This window comes from Ogataea polymorpha (genome assembly GCF_001664045.1).
Source record: "Ogataea polymorpha strain NCYC 495 leu1.1 chromosome Unknown OGAPOscaffold_3, whole genome shotgun sequence".
NCBI lineage: Eukaryota > Fungi > Ascomycota > Pichiomycetes > Pichiales > Pichiaceae > Ogataea > Ogataea polymorpha.
The window spans coordinates 16,829-31,867 of NW_017264700.1; the positions used below are offsets into that span (position 1 = coordinate 16,829).

The window sequence follows — 15,039 nt, forward strand, 5'->3', positions numbered from 1 at the left end:
TGCCTGTTAGTTCTCACCGTACTGAGCTTCTGGTTTGATTCCCCCGATCAGAGTGGGAGCTGAATAGACAAGGCTCCATTTGATTGAGATACTTTGACTTAAATGCCGTTTTAAAATTAAATCTTACTAAATTGAGTGAACAATAAAACGCACTTGTATTTCTTTTTTTTAAGACCCTTAAAGTAAGCAAAAAGTCACCGACAAACCAAACGCCCCAAATCCTGTTAAACAAAGCGTAAATGAGCTCAAACCTGCTGCGTGTAATGTGGTGAGCAATAATCAGGCATGTTGCTTAAATAGCGTCTTAGTGTATCTGAACCAAAATTGGAGTGGTTATAGCTAATCCATCAAAATTTAACAAATACCGAAATGCATGATACCTGCATGCTGGTATTTGGGCTTTGAACATATCGGAAACATCTAAACTAGATAAAAAAGCTTGGTTCACAATAATCTTGGCATGGTCAGCTATAAAAGACGGTGAATTGAACTTGTCAACTTTCAAAGTGGGATCAGAATCTGAGTTTTTATCAAAATAAAAAATGCTACGACAATCGCACTGATGTGGTGGAGGCAGATATCTGCTTCCACAGATTCTGGGTAAAAAATGACGATACGAACTGCATAAATTGTTTTAATCTTTGCATCTTTTGTTGAAACGTGTGCAGGTGACTTCACCTCAGGATTGGATATCTATGCAACATCCAACTTCAATGCACACGTGGTCGTCTATACTGCTGCAGTTGCCGATAAGATCAAAAAGATAACTTCATATTAAATCATGGCAAACGCTAACGATCTTTTTGGTCTTAGTGAAGGATTTGGCTTTTTTGTTCTTGCTTATACGATGTCTTATGTTTTATATGCCGCAAGTCAAAGTGTGTAGACTTGTGTGTGCTAGAATACTTTACGCGTTGGTAGAGTTGGATACAGAATTTTCCAGCAGGTGTTCATTGCCAACACATAATCGTTCATCTATCGGGGATTCATGTACAAGCTTCCACATGCTATAGCTGCTGTCCCCTCGCCCTATTTGTGCTCGGTTATTCAGAATGCTGTGATGAAGCATACAACCTGGAGACGGGGATATATAATGTTTGCCATTGTAATGTTCGCTTCTTGCTCAGTTCTTACAGCGATGATGTATGTCATTGATAGAAAATAAAGTTGACTAGTCGAGACAAGATTATCAACCCTCTTCAGAGTCTACCAGTAGGCAGGATTCTCAAACAGACTTGGTACTATTTGCTTGTTAAGCTGGATCTCTTTGGTGGATTGGATTACTCATGGCTGATGGAGTGGTTCTATTTTCTTCATCCATCTGACCCACACTGGAAACTTGTACCCTTACAGATGGCATCATCCAAAACTCATTGCTCTTCCTGTTATTTGGTCTGTGATATTTTGTGTGTTCATTGTTTGGAACACTGAACTTGCAAAATTCCCGTTTGTGCAACATCAAGGTCTTTTGCAAAAGACTACTGTGGTTGTTTCATTCCGTCAATACCGGAGATGGAATGGCTTCAGAGCCTTTGCTATATATTGCTGAAGTCATCATTGGCTCGGGAAGAGAACTATAGCAACATGCCTTGTAGCTAATCGCTCAGGCTGTTGCAGGAAAGCAGAATTTAGCAATGTCCTCAGCTTTCTTTCTTGCATTCAAGTCAATTGAGGCTCTAGTAGGCTCGGCTGTCCCAGTGTCTATTTGGAACGCTGTAATCCCGTCAAACTCAGCAAATAGTTCGTTGGGTCGCAGTTGGTGTCATAACACCAATGGTGTTTTTACTATTGTTCGTTCATGATAGTAGGCTATCTGGAAAATCAGATGTTTACGAGAATGAGGTAAGCTTGGAAATGGAGTCAGGAGAGCATGATACAAAGAAAGATGATAGTCTGTCATCAACTATTGAGCGGACTAACTCCTTCAAGAAATGGAAATTCAAGTCCTGGGAAATTAAGATTTCAAATGCAATCAGATTTTAATAAACGAGAAATTAAAAAATGCCTGTTGTAGAGTTTTACGTTTTATGATATAGCTATGCGACTTTGATTCAAGATTGTACAATACACTTGACACAAGAACCCCAAAACTAATGTGTTTGACTAGCTACTAATGGGCAGCAACTAAAATCAGTTGCTAGATCAATATTGTTATTACTGGGGACATTGGAGTCATACCCCTGAAGGCAAGGCTATAATATTCCTAAAATAAAAAGAAAGTTTGGAGTCTGTCACTAGGACACATTCCGTTCCTGTGCCTTCATTTCCTCCCGAGGAGGAGACAACAGTGATCCCCCGCAAAAAGGGGTCCGTCAGGATGGAAGCTGTCAAAGCATATATGGACAATATGGAGCATGGGGCTTGGGTGAAAGCCTTATTCTGTATTCTTATTCTTCTGATTGCGTGGGTGTATGCACTGGAGAATAGCACGACATCGAGTTTCATACCCCTGGCCACCTCATCATATAATGATCATTCGAGCGGTCTGGCGGCTGTTTCTATGTCAACCAGTATCATCACCGCTGTGGCAAAACCTTTTATTGCCAAGATTGCCGATTCTACTTCAAGACCTTTCACATACATATTTACTCTGACATTTTTTGTGGTTCGTTTTACAATCGTTGCTGCGTCCCACAAACTTTCAGCATATGTCGCAGGTGTTACACTGGGTGCAGTTGGATTGTCAGGTATCACTCTTATGGACAGTCTGATTATTGCTGATTTGACCCCTTTGAAGTGGAGAGGTGCAGTGATTTCCATCCTATCTACCCCATACATCATCAACGTTTGGTTCGCAGGTCTCATAGTTAACGACCTCAAAGCCTCAAACTGGAGATGGGGATATGGTATGTTTGCCATAATGATGTTTGTTGTGGTTCTTCCTGGTTTGATTTTGATGTTGCATCTTGACAAGAAGGCCAATGCCAAAGGTGATGCAATTGCAAGATCTCAAAGAGCTACCACCGGCAGAAAGAGAGGAATCGCAAAAAATATCTGGATAGCATTTATTGAGATTGACGGTCCTGGATTGCTGATAATCGGATTCGGCTTTGCTCTTTTCTTGCTTCCCTTTGCGATGCATAACAAGAACTCTGTGCCATGGAGCAGTACCAGCATTATCGTTATGCTAACCATCGGTGCAACTCTGCTTGTATTCTTGATTCCATACGAAATGTTTATTGCTCCCTACCCAGTCATGCCAAAAAGGGTCATTAACCGGACACTGATCTGTTCTATCATCATTGACTTCTTTTATCAGTTTGGTGGAGAAATTGGTTCTATCTATTTCTCTTCCTATACTTATGTTGTCCTCGATCTCTCTTACAAAAATTGGTCCTACTTTTCCAACACGCTTACCTTAGGACTTTGTTTCTTTGGTGTGGTTGCAGGGCTCACCTACAGATTTACACACAGGTACAAACCATGGCAAATTTTGGGTTTGTCAATTCGTCTTATTGGAACTGGTATCCGGCTGGATGGCCACAGCGGGTCCACCAGCTTGGCTGCACTGGCCTGCGCACAACTATTAAATGGTATGTCAGGTGGATTTTCGGTGGTGGGATCGTCGGTGGCTTTGCAAGCATCGGTTCCTCATGAAGACCTTGCTGTTGCTATTTCCATTCTTAGTTTGTGGAGTAACGTGGCAGCATCTATAGGTTACGCGGTTGCTGTGATCATCTGGCACGCCAAAGTTCCAGCAGCTTTGAGAAAGCACCTGCCTGACACTGTTACAGATGCACAAGTTACTAAATTTTTCAACAGCATCGTTGCTATTAGAGCTTACCCATATGATAGCGAAATTTGACAAGCATGTATTGCAGCATATAAGGAAGCATCATACTACTTGTTTGCCCCTCCTGTCGGAATAGCAGCTATATCACTAATTGCTGGATGCTTCCAAACCAATTATTACCTTGGTAACAGACACAATGCGGTGGAGGAAAAATCCACTTCATTTGGAAATACCGGCTCAGATAAAGAGAGAGAGGAAAGGGAAAAGGAAGCTCGTACCTGGGGTCAAAAATTGCGCTATTTCTTTTTCTAGGCCTGCTTAGATCTAGCATCGTTTGAACTCTAGGGTTTTTGTGTAGGTATATAATTATACTCACTTGAGTTGATTTTGACATTGTCAATTACCTTCATCTTTCATTTAGGTCTATCATCAATTTATTTACTCAGTATATTTGTCTAAAAATAATGATTCTATTTGACTACCAGAACAAATACCAGCCTATGTAATACTGACGAAGGTTTTCCACCAAGGTTGCATGTTGTGTCAACTTGTCCACCTAATTGGACATTTCCGCTTTCTTGAATTGCTTGATGATATTTCCAGTCAGTTTGTCTGCAATTCTCTTCGACACATACGCGGCACGAGCACCCATATGCAGTATCTTTAGTCTGCCACAAGTCCATAAGCCATTGATGGGCTTGATTCAATTCTTTTCAAAAAACCTTCACAATGGCACTTCACCAATGGTCTCCGGACCTAGTTCTAGCATATCATGCAATGGAGTGAGTATCTGGAAGATTATATCAATATTTGTGTCCCCAAAATAGGAACGAGAGGCATCTTCCAGCCATTGGTACCATATGCGTGCGACAAAATGGCAACTTTAATCAGCTCATTACCTGCCAAATCTGCCTGATGGAATTAGGTTTTTCTGTTTCTCTCATATTTATAAACTCTAGGAGCGTCATCGCATCACTGGAGTTTTTCATACCAGGTCTCCTACAATTGCAAACAATGGTGATTTTGAGCATCTTTCAATATTCCAATGCGACATCTGGTCACTGGCCATCATTCTCACCAGTTTCATCACTGTGACAAACGTTTGACTCAATGCTTTGCTGCAGGATATACATTCGAGGTGTTCATGGAAAACCCAAGGGCTTTTTTATTGCGCATTGCACCGATTTCCGAAAACGTGTTCCACTTTCTTTATAAATACCTCTGTCTCAACAGGCACCTAGCAGGCGGTAGTTACACTGGTCGGCAGAGCTTGGGTCGTACGAACTTATTGACAGATGCTCGGGGGCAAGAACGGGATCCGATACAACAATGCCACGCACCTTGACAATATCGCTGTTGGGCGGCCAAGCCGCGCCGCAGACCCACCCCGCCACACCGCGAGAAAGCTACATGCCCACATTCCCTCCTCAAAGTGCTATCTACACCAGACTCATGTTTAGTGGCTACCGCGCACTGCCTATACTCTCTTCATCTACATACACGGATCAAAAAAGTCCACAGCGGTTCATGACGTTAGCCACTCCCTATCCTGATTTTAGTGCCTAGTCTTACGTAATGTGACAGCGCGCTAAAAGTGAATTAAATAATTTTTTTTCCTTTAGGATGTCGTGTCTTGCTTGTCGTTCGCGCAAGATTCAGTGCGATGGTGCCAAGCCGCGCTGCTTACGCTGCCTCAAATCAAACGTTCCATGCTATTACAAGCCACAGCCCACTGACTTTCTAGCCTGTATTTACTGCAAACGTGGACGACGTCGCTGCTCGCGGACAAAGCCTGCATGTGATAGATGCAGACAATTAGGTAAAAAATGCGAGTATCCATCGGCTGTGGCAGTTCAATCAATTGAAGTCCTTGATGCCCTTTATGAAGCTCCAATTTCCGAAATCGATATGCTCTGCGAATCCACAATTCGTCGAGATCCGCCTTTTTTCGCTGGCAATTTTCTTGATAGACGATTTATCTCCAAACTGCGCGGCGGCCAAGTTTCTATCCACTTGCGAAAGCTGTGGCCGGACTATCGCTCGACCTCGTGGTTCCTGAGCACCGTCTGGTAAGCTTCTCCAATTACTGGTACGAGAGACTGCTTTCGGACTCTTTACTATCTCTGCCGTCACTAGATCATCTTCAGGCACTTCTTATAACACTGATTTCCGCACGTAGCTCGATCAAGCACTTTCTTCTCATTCCCGTGCTTTCCCGTATGGCTTATGGACTCATATTGAACCACGAACTTAACTGGATCAAGGACCCCTTTGAAAAAGAGCGTCGTCGCCGCATGGTGTGGAATATTTTTGTTCTAGATAAGATATATGCGGCAGGAGTGCCAGAATTTGTTTCGTGCGACATCAATCTCGTATCGATACATCCACCATCGACGAATCCTACCTCAGAGCCCTCACCGTTTCGCACCCAGCTTCCACGCTACGTGGCACCGTTTAATCTCTTTTCATTAGTTGTGCATCTAGCTCAACTACAATACAACACAATGAACGCAGTGAAACTTGTTGAGCGTGGTTCTGGATCCCTTGAAGACGTTGCTCATGACATGCATCTGACATTGGATTTGCTTCCGGATAATCTTCGTTATTCTGCTGCCAACGTCGAGGCACTACCTGCAAGTCAAAGATCCCTCTTCATTAACATGCATCTTCTGCTTCTGCTCAATCAATGCAACTTGAATAGACTTGAGGGGCCTGCACGATCGCTCGATCTAGCACTTGCCATTTCTTCGATTGCACGCGATAACAGTGACATCCTTGCAAACTCACGCACAACTATCACGTTGGCATTTGCACTATTCGAAGCGTCGAGAATTATGCTTCATGCTGGCATCGATATGAAATCAAATATGGATGTTATTACTGGCGCAAAATGGGCAGACCCGGACGTTGTCAACATATTCCTGCGAGATCTCGGCGCCGACCGCCATTTTGGGGGTCTTCTCTCGTTTTCCGAGCTCCACCCAGCCCACAATCTTTCTTGATGTATTTAGCAGCAGACATATGTTACTTCACCCAAATTTTATAAGTAGATAAATAGTTGCTGACAGTGTCGCAATATATAACCATAAACGCCATAGCCTCATATATCAATCATCTACGCTTCTCCAGCTGCTTTCCGTTATTCAAACCTCTGGAAAAATCCATGCTGCTACTAGTATAGTTCCAATAGATATGTCGAGCGACATCACATCGTAACTTAAACTATGCAGGATGGCGTGCTTGAAGATACTATGTGACATCCAGATTTTAAATTAGTAGCTGGTAAAGATTCTACATTCAACTATGATTATCATCTTATCAGCGACGACGCGTGAGCTGGGTATATTGACTACAACGGGCGGGTCACAGAGGTTTAGATTCCTCAGTTGACAAATGTGGCTATTATATCTTCATTTGCTACGGTTTGTCCACCTTACGTGTTTGGGCCTGTTTTGATGGCTGCTCATAAAGTTAATGAACCCAACCAGCTGATTACACACTTAATCAGAGCTTCGCGAACCACCGAATTCGTGGAAAAACCTAGTGGTCTTTCTGTTGACGTGAGAGATGTGCCAAGGATCCACAAGCTTTCATTGGAAAAGAACGCTTCATATGGAAGCAGATTGTTTATTGGCTGTCAAACGTTCACGGGCCATGCATTGCTCTATTTACGGAATAAGAATATCCCAGAGGAAAGAAAAACTTGATGTTTGAGCCCCGGAGAAAAATGATCAAATCAAAGTATTTGGACTCGACATTGACCACATAATTGAATCTCTCGGAGTCTATGAGCTCATCCCTCTTCGACGGTCAGTCGTTGATACGATCTCCCAAGACTGGGCTATGACAGATTCGTGGGAAAGGCATATAATTTCTTCGGTAGTTGCATGAACGTATCAGTACAGGGATTCATTAAGGCTATGAACAAGAAGGATTTTTTTATTTTTGTGCTAATACCCCAGAATATGGCAATAAGTGAAACAATGCAATGCACTCTGTATTACTAGTGTCTCAAGACAAAAAAGGGTGTTTCCAACTAATCTTGCTATTTCTGGATTCCCATTATACAACAGAATAATGACGTCACCAATTAATCATAAAATTCAAGACTGCATTCAGATACCTCATCTGGCTTCTTTGACCGTGATCTCCGGCAGTCTGGAGAGCAGGAAAATAGTGCCCCGCATGTCCGTCAGCGGCCATATGAGTTAAATTTTGCCATGGCGCTGCTAGGTCCCCGCAAATTTCTTGATTTATCGCGTTCCCCGTGCATACATATTAGCTCCACAGTATATATAGCCTCAGGAGACCCAATTTCAGCAAACACAAGCATATGATCTCGTTAGACTTGGAGAAGAAAAACGAGACTGAGCATTTTGAGGGCGACTCCGACTCCGATTCGGGAGTTCGCATTATCCAGATCGACGCTGGTAAATACCTAGAAGTGAACGATGCCAAGATCGCCGAGGGCATCGATACATTGGAACAAGAGTTACAAGCTTCAGGAAAAAAGCCATTTTTGTCAAGTAGATGGCTCAAAAAACCAGAGAGGTTTATTTGGTATTTGGCCAGTCTAGCCTCTGTCGGGGGGTTGTTGTTCGGTGTCGACCAGTCCTTGATCAGCGGAGCTGCATTGTATTTGCCAAAAGATCTCAACTTGTCAGATTCACAAGAGTCTATGGTGGTTGGGTTTACGCCATTGGGCGCCATGGGAGGTGCTCTAGCTCTGATGCCCTTGAACGACATTTTTGGAAGAAAAGGAACTATTATTATATCCTCGATTGTTTTCACAGTTGGTGCGATTCTGGAAGCTGCAGCAAGGAATTTTGCCGTCATGCTGGTTGGAAGAATCATCTTGGGACTCGCACTTGGCCTTCTTTCTGGAACGGTTCCTGCATATATTTCTGAGAACTGTGCTCGCAGATGGCGTGGAGGCCTGGTGTCGCTATACCAGGTGATGGTGGCTTTCGGTGTTATGATGGGATACGTGATTGCAGCGATTTTCAACTCAGTGAAGGGGAACTGGAGATATATTTTGGGAAGTTCTGTGGTGTTCTCTACTATTTTGTTCTTTGGAATGTTGACCTTGCCCGAGTCCACAAGGTGGCTCATGAAACGAGGCCGGAAGCTGGACGCATATCAGGTTTGGAAGTATGCTCGCGGACTGGACTCTGTGGATGAGCGACAAGAGTTCTACATTATGGAGCACGTTCTGCTGTATGAGAAGGAAATGGCGCAAGACAGATGGCTCATTTTGGACCTATTTGGCACAAAAAGATGTTTACGGGCAATATCGGTTGCAGTAACGTGCAGTTTGATTTGCCAACAAATGTCTGGTGTCAATTCCATCGAGTACTATCAAGCGACTTTGGTGCAGGCCGCAGGGCTATCGCCGCAGAATGCCGTCTACACAAGTTTGGTCGGTGGAGGAGTCATGTTCCTCTCCACAATTCCCGCTATTTACCTTATGGACCGCCTTGGAAGACGTACCTTGACGTTGACACTTATCCCAGGTATTGCAATAGGACTAGTTATTACGGGCTGTTCCTTTTTGGCTACAAATCTTGGTGTCAAACTAGGAATCTATTTTTGGGGTATCATCACTTACACGGTTTTCTGGTCCCCAGGACTCGGTCCAGTTCCTTATCTTCTTGCTGCGGAGGTCTATCCTACATACCTGAGAAGTTATGGAATGAGTCTTGCCTCGTTTTGTAACTGGACTGGAACTTTCGTGACGACCTATCCTTTCCAATACATGGCCAACTCTATGACTTCGACAGGAGTCTTTGCAGGGCTTTACTGTGGATTGCTTCTTTTGGGAGCGTTTTACTTAACTTTGTTTATGCCCGAAACCAAAGGTTTGACATTGGAGGAAATAAACGAAATTTTTCAACGGCCGCTGACACATACCATGCATACCAATGTGCGCAATCTGAAAAAGACTTGGAATGCCCTAATTCGCTTGAGACTCAGAGAAGTGTGGAAGATCGACTCACATTAACACCGTTGTTGTTTATTTACTGATAGTTACTGACCTTTCAGCGAATCCGATTAGTCACCAACATGCGTCTCAATTCGGGGCTCTTTGACATGTATCAATCAGAACGATTGATAAGAGTATCTGTGACGATGTCTTCAATTTCAGCCAGTACTTTCATCAATGCAGTACCAGAGATTGTGCGTTTAATACTTCTTTCAAATGATCTGCTTCTGTGAAGTTTATGAAAGCCAATTCACCAAAGTCGTTGATTCAATTGCTCCCGGAGAGACACATGACGGTCTTTTTGAAGCAAACAAAACACTGAGGATCAACCCTGTTGTGGCTGAAAACGTTTTGTCGGCATTCAGATGGAAGGGAAACGTTGGATATGACATATACAGTTAGGGTCCAACCCTACGGAAGACGGCAAAAAAGAATTATTACATAAGGAGGTCTTCGGCGATTGCTCAAAGACCCGCTTTTATACTTTGTCGGAGATCTGAAGAAGGATTTGAAGCATATACTGAGGTTTTGAAAAGTAAGAGCGAAGCTTGATAATCAATATAAGTACTGGAACTCAGGATCGCCATCAGAAGAAGTCTGCTGTCTCTTGTTTTGGATGTATGAGTTGATGGCCATCGCCACAGCAGCAGCGACATTCAAGCAAAAGCAAATGACCCAGGATCTGAAAGCGTAGGTGTATGTTGGGGCATCTTGGCTGCGGAAAAGTTGTGGTCCGGCAATGTTACTGGCACAGTAAATGAGGAACATAGAATTGCTTACGACAGTCTTTCTCGTTGAGCCAACGAAATTTGAGGAAGCCATCGACAGCAGTAATGGGAAGGTTGCGGTCTGAACTAGCACGAAGTAAAATCCAGTCAATTTTGCTCCTAAAGTTTGGCCCTTGTAAATGAGAGAGCCTCCAACGATTGCAAAAATACAGCACACAGAGATCATCAAGCATCTGAGCCCTTTTTTTCTACTGGCAATCAGTCCAGATGCAGTGATAGCGATCCACGCAATTATAGAACCTGGCAAATTGAGCAACGTGGTGTTTATAGCGCTGAATCCAAAGTTGTTCAAGATAATATTTCCGTAACTCTGGACTCCACTGTTAGGCAAGATAGAGAGCACAACGGATCCAAGAAGCAGCCAGAAGTTGATGTTTGTCATACAGGAGAAAAATTCGTCCCAACTCCAGTCATCCTCCACCTTTTGGTTCTTCATATTTTCGGCGTAATATTGCTTCTCGGATTCTGTAAGGAAGCTGGCCTTGGATGGAGAATCTGGGAGGAAAAAGAAGATAGCGAAACTCCACACAAATGTGATGCACCCATAAACGATAAAAATATATCTCCATGGGGACAACTTTCCGGTGATGTGACCCAGACCAAACGATAAGAAAGATCCCACAATAGCACCGGCATCGTTACCGGCAAACCAGATACCCGATCTGGCAGATTGCTGTTCTGGCTTCCACCACATACCCGTGATCAGCACAAATGAAGGACTGACAACACTCTCAAGAAGGCCTAGAAAGAATCTGGCAGCAAGAAGTCCTGCATAATTTTCACAGGCTCCTGTGCAAGCTAGCGTAATTCCCCACAGACAGACGGAGACTGAGACAAACTTTCCAATTGGCACAATTTGAAGCACTCTGACACTCGCCAAGTTTCCAAACATATAACCGAAGTAGAAGATCGATGAAGTCCATGAATAATCTTGACCCACCAGCTCTAGATCTGTTTTGAGACCGAAAACAGAAGACTGACCCAAAGCCAGCTTATCCATAAATTGCAATCCGTAAGTGACTATCATAAGCGGGAGAATACGAAGATCCACTTTGCGGAAGAGCTTTGCCTTGTCGATGTAGACGGAAGCTTCAGAAACATGAAGCTCGTCCTTGTCACTCATGGTCTCTTCTTTGATATAGTTATCCATTAACTGAATACGGATTTTTTCATCACTTAAATACTTTTTTTTTGTTAACGCGAGATTTTTATCTGCAAGTCTTATCAGCCTTAAAAACGAAAAACCTATTGGTGCCAGTTTTGATGATGGGAAATTCGAACATTTGGGATGGATAGAGCTAGTATCCTCTTGTGAGTATGTAGCCACTTTTCTGGTGTCTCTAGGACTTCTAGTTCATTAGAAATCAAGAAAATAAAGCTCGGCCGAGACTCATATCAATCATGGCTGTGCTCGTCGGCCGAGATTTTAGAGTCAAAATTGATTAGATGCAGTATTTATCCTAACAGGGCTTCTTTTTTTTTTTTTCTCCTTATGACTAGAAATAAGACTTCGTTGTATGAGATCTGTCATAACCTACCCAAGGTTGAGACTCATTGTCACTTGTATGGCACCATTTGCAAAGACACAATCACCTATTTTAATAACCGGGCTGGCAAGCCTTTCACAGATGAGCAAATAGAGCGCTTCTACATTAGAGGTACCAAACCAGTTGGGGTGCTGGCAATTTTCAGAGGACTCGATTCTGAACTGATCAAGTTCCCTGAAGATCTATATAGGATTACGAAGGAGCATTTAGCGGTCGCGAAGAGCCATAATGTCATTTATATAGAGCTCTCCTGGAATCCTACGGGAACGGTTTTGGAATCTAAAATTCCGTTCGCTTTAGCGCAAAAGGCAATCCATGACGCTATGATAGACTCAGAGAAAGAGATCGGAATTATGAGCAGGCTCATATGCGCTATTGACCGACAAGCCGAACCAGAAAAAGCTGCACAAATGTTAGATTGGATGCTGGAGTCTCCGTCGCCAATGACGATCGGCATCGGAATTGATTACAAGGAAGATGGCTTCCCTCCCGAGCTATTTGAGGATACTTTCAAGCGTGCCAAGAGAGAAGGGTACAAGATAACTGCTCACGCCGGTGAGTTTGGCATGCCGTGGAATAATATCGATTACGTTGCCAACACTATCCACGCAGACCGGGTTGATCACGGATACACAATCATCGATAATCAAGAACTGGTTGACCAGTTTTTGGAAGAACAACGATCAATTAGCGTTGTTCCTACAAATTCGTATTATCTTAGACTGTTTAGTCCGGAAGAATGGGCACAAAAACATCCAATAAGGAAGATGATCAAGCTTGGACTTAATATCTATCCAAACACAGATGATCCTTCGTTCCACTGTGTTGAGCCTACGAAAGCATGGATGATGATGGTGGAATGTTTCGGTGCAACCATTTCCGACCTCAAAAGGTTTGCATTTAACGCGATTGACAGCGCGTGGGTGGACCACGATTTGAAATCCAAGTGGAAGCAGGAGTGCAATAAATATTTCGATTCATTATAATAAATTTTTCTTATCTATATAAGCCCCATAAAACCTATGAAAATCAAGAGTCGTCCGTCTCTTGCGTGCATTCCCTGTACTATACGAAAAGTCAAGTGTGACAAAACCATTCCTTGCAAGAACTGCATAAAGAGGAAGACCACCCATGAGTGTCGTCGACGAGACTTGGTTCCATCCCCTGAAGTTCCCGAGTCAAATACTGATACTGGGTCAAACCTCTTCAACAATAGACAAATAGTACATTACTTGTACTCTCTCAAACTGCTGACATATGGAAGAGCCCAAATCAAAGGTCTAGTCCCTGTGGAGGATCTGCTCAAGTACAATAGATGGGATCAGTATATGAACCAGTTTCCGACATTAATTAATAAATTGACTCCTGCGCTTTCTAGGAAGATATGCGAATGGGCATGTAATTATACAACTTTTATTCATCAAGGAGTTGTGAACGAGCTATTTCTCAAGGACCACGACAATTTCTGGGAAGCTCATGTATCTAAAAACCCGGCTTGCCTTAACCACACCATTAATAATACCCTCAAGACAAAATCGTCAAAAGACTACTACTATTGGATGTCGCTACTTTACGCCAACTTGTCCACAGGCATGTACTTTGGAGTCCATGAGATTCAATCAGATCCTACTTACACAGAAGCAGAACTCTCTGAGTTCTCGGCAGTTTTTTTCCGAGCCTCACTGGATTGTCTTTTCAGAGCTGGGGCATTGGAGCATGCCGACGTGCGATGTATCCAGGTCTTCTGTGTTCTATCAATGTGTTTGCATGCCCTAGGCAGCACATATTTGCACAAGTCTCTTCTCCGCATTTCTGTTGAGGCAGCAAAGAATTTGGGATTGGACCAGCTGCAAGCTGACAATGCTCCAGACTATCAAAGCGAGATCCTGAAACGTCTTTTCTACAGCCTCATGATTATAGACTCATTAAGCAATTATCCCAAAAGATACATTGCTGACTTCTCAACTCCATTGCCATCCATAATCTCATCTGACGTACTTCTGAAAAAAGTGAGTCCCATCCCTCTTACATTTCCTGAAGCCTGCAAGAACGACGAAGTTGCAGGCATAATGTATGAGCGCATGATGGTGGAACTCGCGCAGTTGAAGCACGAAAGTTACGAAAAGCCCACTGCTACAGAGCTGATCTCCTGTCTTGAAAAAATGAAGGTCCTGAGGTCCAAATTAGACACATACTTTGGTTCGAAGGGATTCTCTCCTGAGGACAAATCAATCGCTCAGTATGCAAAATACCTTTTATTTTCCTCCATCACTCGTGAACGGCTAGAGATCGGTATTCGCCTGCAATCTCTTGTTGGCACCCAAGACTGGGCCAAACAATACCGCCCCCAGTGCCTGGAGGTTGCAACCCAGCTACTTTTTCACAGCACATCTGCTGGGATACCTGCCTTTTATAATCGTTACTGGATCGTTGCACAGCATTTGATTTATGCATGTTTGTTTGTGCTCTTAGACATGCTACTTTTCAAAAGCGACGACGACAAATACAAGCTTGAATTTGTCAAGCGTACGTTCCCTACTATCAAAAAATTGCAATCATACTTTACCGTGAAAATTGGCTTTGCCATAATCGAAAAACTCTGCTATCTCGTGTCGAAAGTGCGATTGGACCATCTGGAAAATGAAACTCTCGAGGCAATATCACTTCGCGAGTTTTTGAAAGAGATGGAAATTGCCAACCCGTACAGCTCGATACTTTCCAGAAACCGTATTGTGCCAGACATCACCGAGTCCCAATATCTACGTTTTGGCAACGAAACAACGCACCCTCACAGCACAGATGGAGATTTTGCGCCTAATGAAGGAGATTCTCTGACAGAATCTGAGAACGGCTTCAACGTCACATCAGCAATGCTGGATGACAAGGGCTGGTACGAGTTCTTGGACTTCTTTTTTGGAGGCGAGACTGCTGCCTCCATATCGGATACCTGATAAAAAAAAGCACTCCTCGAACCACGAAGATTTCCCG

General features: G+C 43.3%; 6 protein-coding genes across 6 annotated transcripts; 5 read left to right on the forward strand and 1 right to left on the reverse strand.

Moving 5' to 3' along the window:
- Positions 1–2,148: 2,148 nt before the first annotated feature.
- Positions 2,149–4,015, forward strand: OGAPODRAFT_15972 (uncharacterized protein). Its single transcript, XM_018354089.1, has one exon. It carries the CDS (start codon positions 2,348–2,350, stop codon positions 3,803–3,805), a length of 1,458 nt encoding a protein of 485 aa, XP_018211061.1. The 5' UTR covers positions 2,149–2,347; the 3' UTR covers positions 3,806–4,015.
- Positions 4,016–5,952: 1,937 nt separating this feature from the next.
- On the forward strand, positions 5,953–6,735 carry OGAPODRAFT_12232 (uncharacterized protein; the record flags this gene model as incomplete). Its single annotated transcript, XM_018353314.1, has 1 exon — positions 5,953–6,735. One exon carries the CDS (start codon positions 5,953–5,955, stop codon positions 6,733–6,735), a length of 783 nt encoding a protein of 260 aa, XP_018211062.1.
- Positions 6,736–8,058: 1,323 nt separating this feature from the next.
- Positions 8,059–11,496, forward strand: OGAPODRAFT_15973 (uncharacterized protein). The gene has a single exon (XM_018354090.1). The coding sequence runs from the start codon at positions 8,067–8,069 to the stop codon at positions 9,732–9,734; it is 1,668 nt and encodes a 555-aa protein (XP_018211064.1). The 5' UTR covers positions 8,059–8,066; the 3' UTR covers positions 9,735–11,496.
- OGAPODRAFT_93168 (uncharacterized protein) lies at positions 8,059–11,654 on the reverse strand (the record flags this gene model as incomplete). The annotated part of the gene is made up of 1 exon (XM_018357287.1): positions 8,059–11,654. One exon carries the CDS (start codon positions 11,652–11,654, stop codon positions 10,272–10,274), a length of 1,383 nt encoding a protein of 460 aa, XP_018211063.1. The 3' UTR covers positions 8,059–10,271.
- A 342-nt stretch (positions 11,655–11,996) lies between these two features.
- Positions 11,997–13,055, forward strand: OGAPODRAFT_75778 (uncharacterized protein; the record flags this gene model as incomplete). Its single annotated transcript, XM_018356078.1, has 1 exon — positions 11,997–13,055. One exon carries the CDS (start codon positions 11,997–11,999, stop codon positions 13,035–13,037), a length of 1,041 nt encoding a protein of 346 aa, XP_018211065.1. The 3' UTR covers positions 13,038–13,055.
- Positions 13,056–13,073: 18 nt separating this feature from the next.
- Positions 13,074–15,002, forward strand: OGAPODRAFT_75779 (uncharacterized protein; the record flags this gene model as incomplete). The annotated part of the gene is made up of 1 exon (XM_018356079.1): positions 13,074–15,002. One exon carries the CDS (start codon positions 13,074–13,076, stop codon positions 15,000–15,002), a length of 1,929 nt encoding a protein of 642 aa, XP_018211066.1.
- Positions 15,003–15,039: the final 37 nt, after the last annotated feature.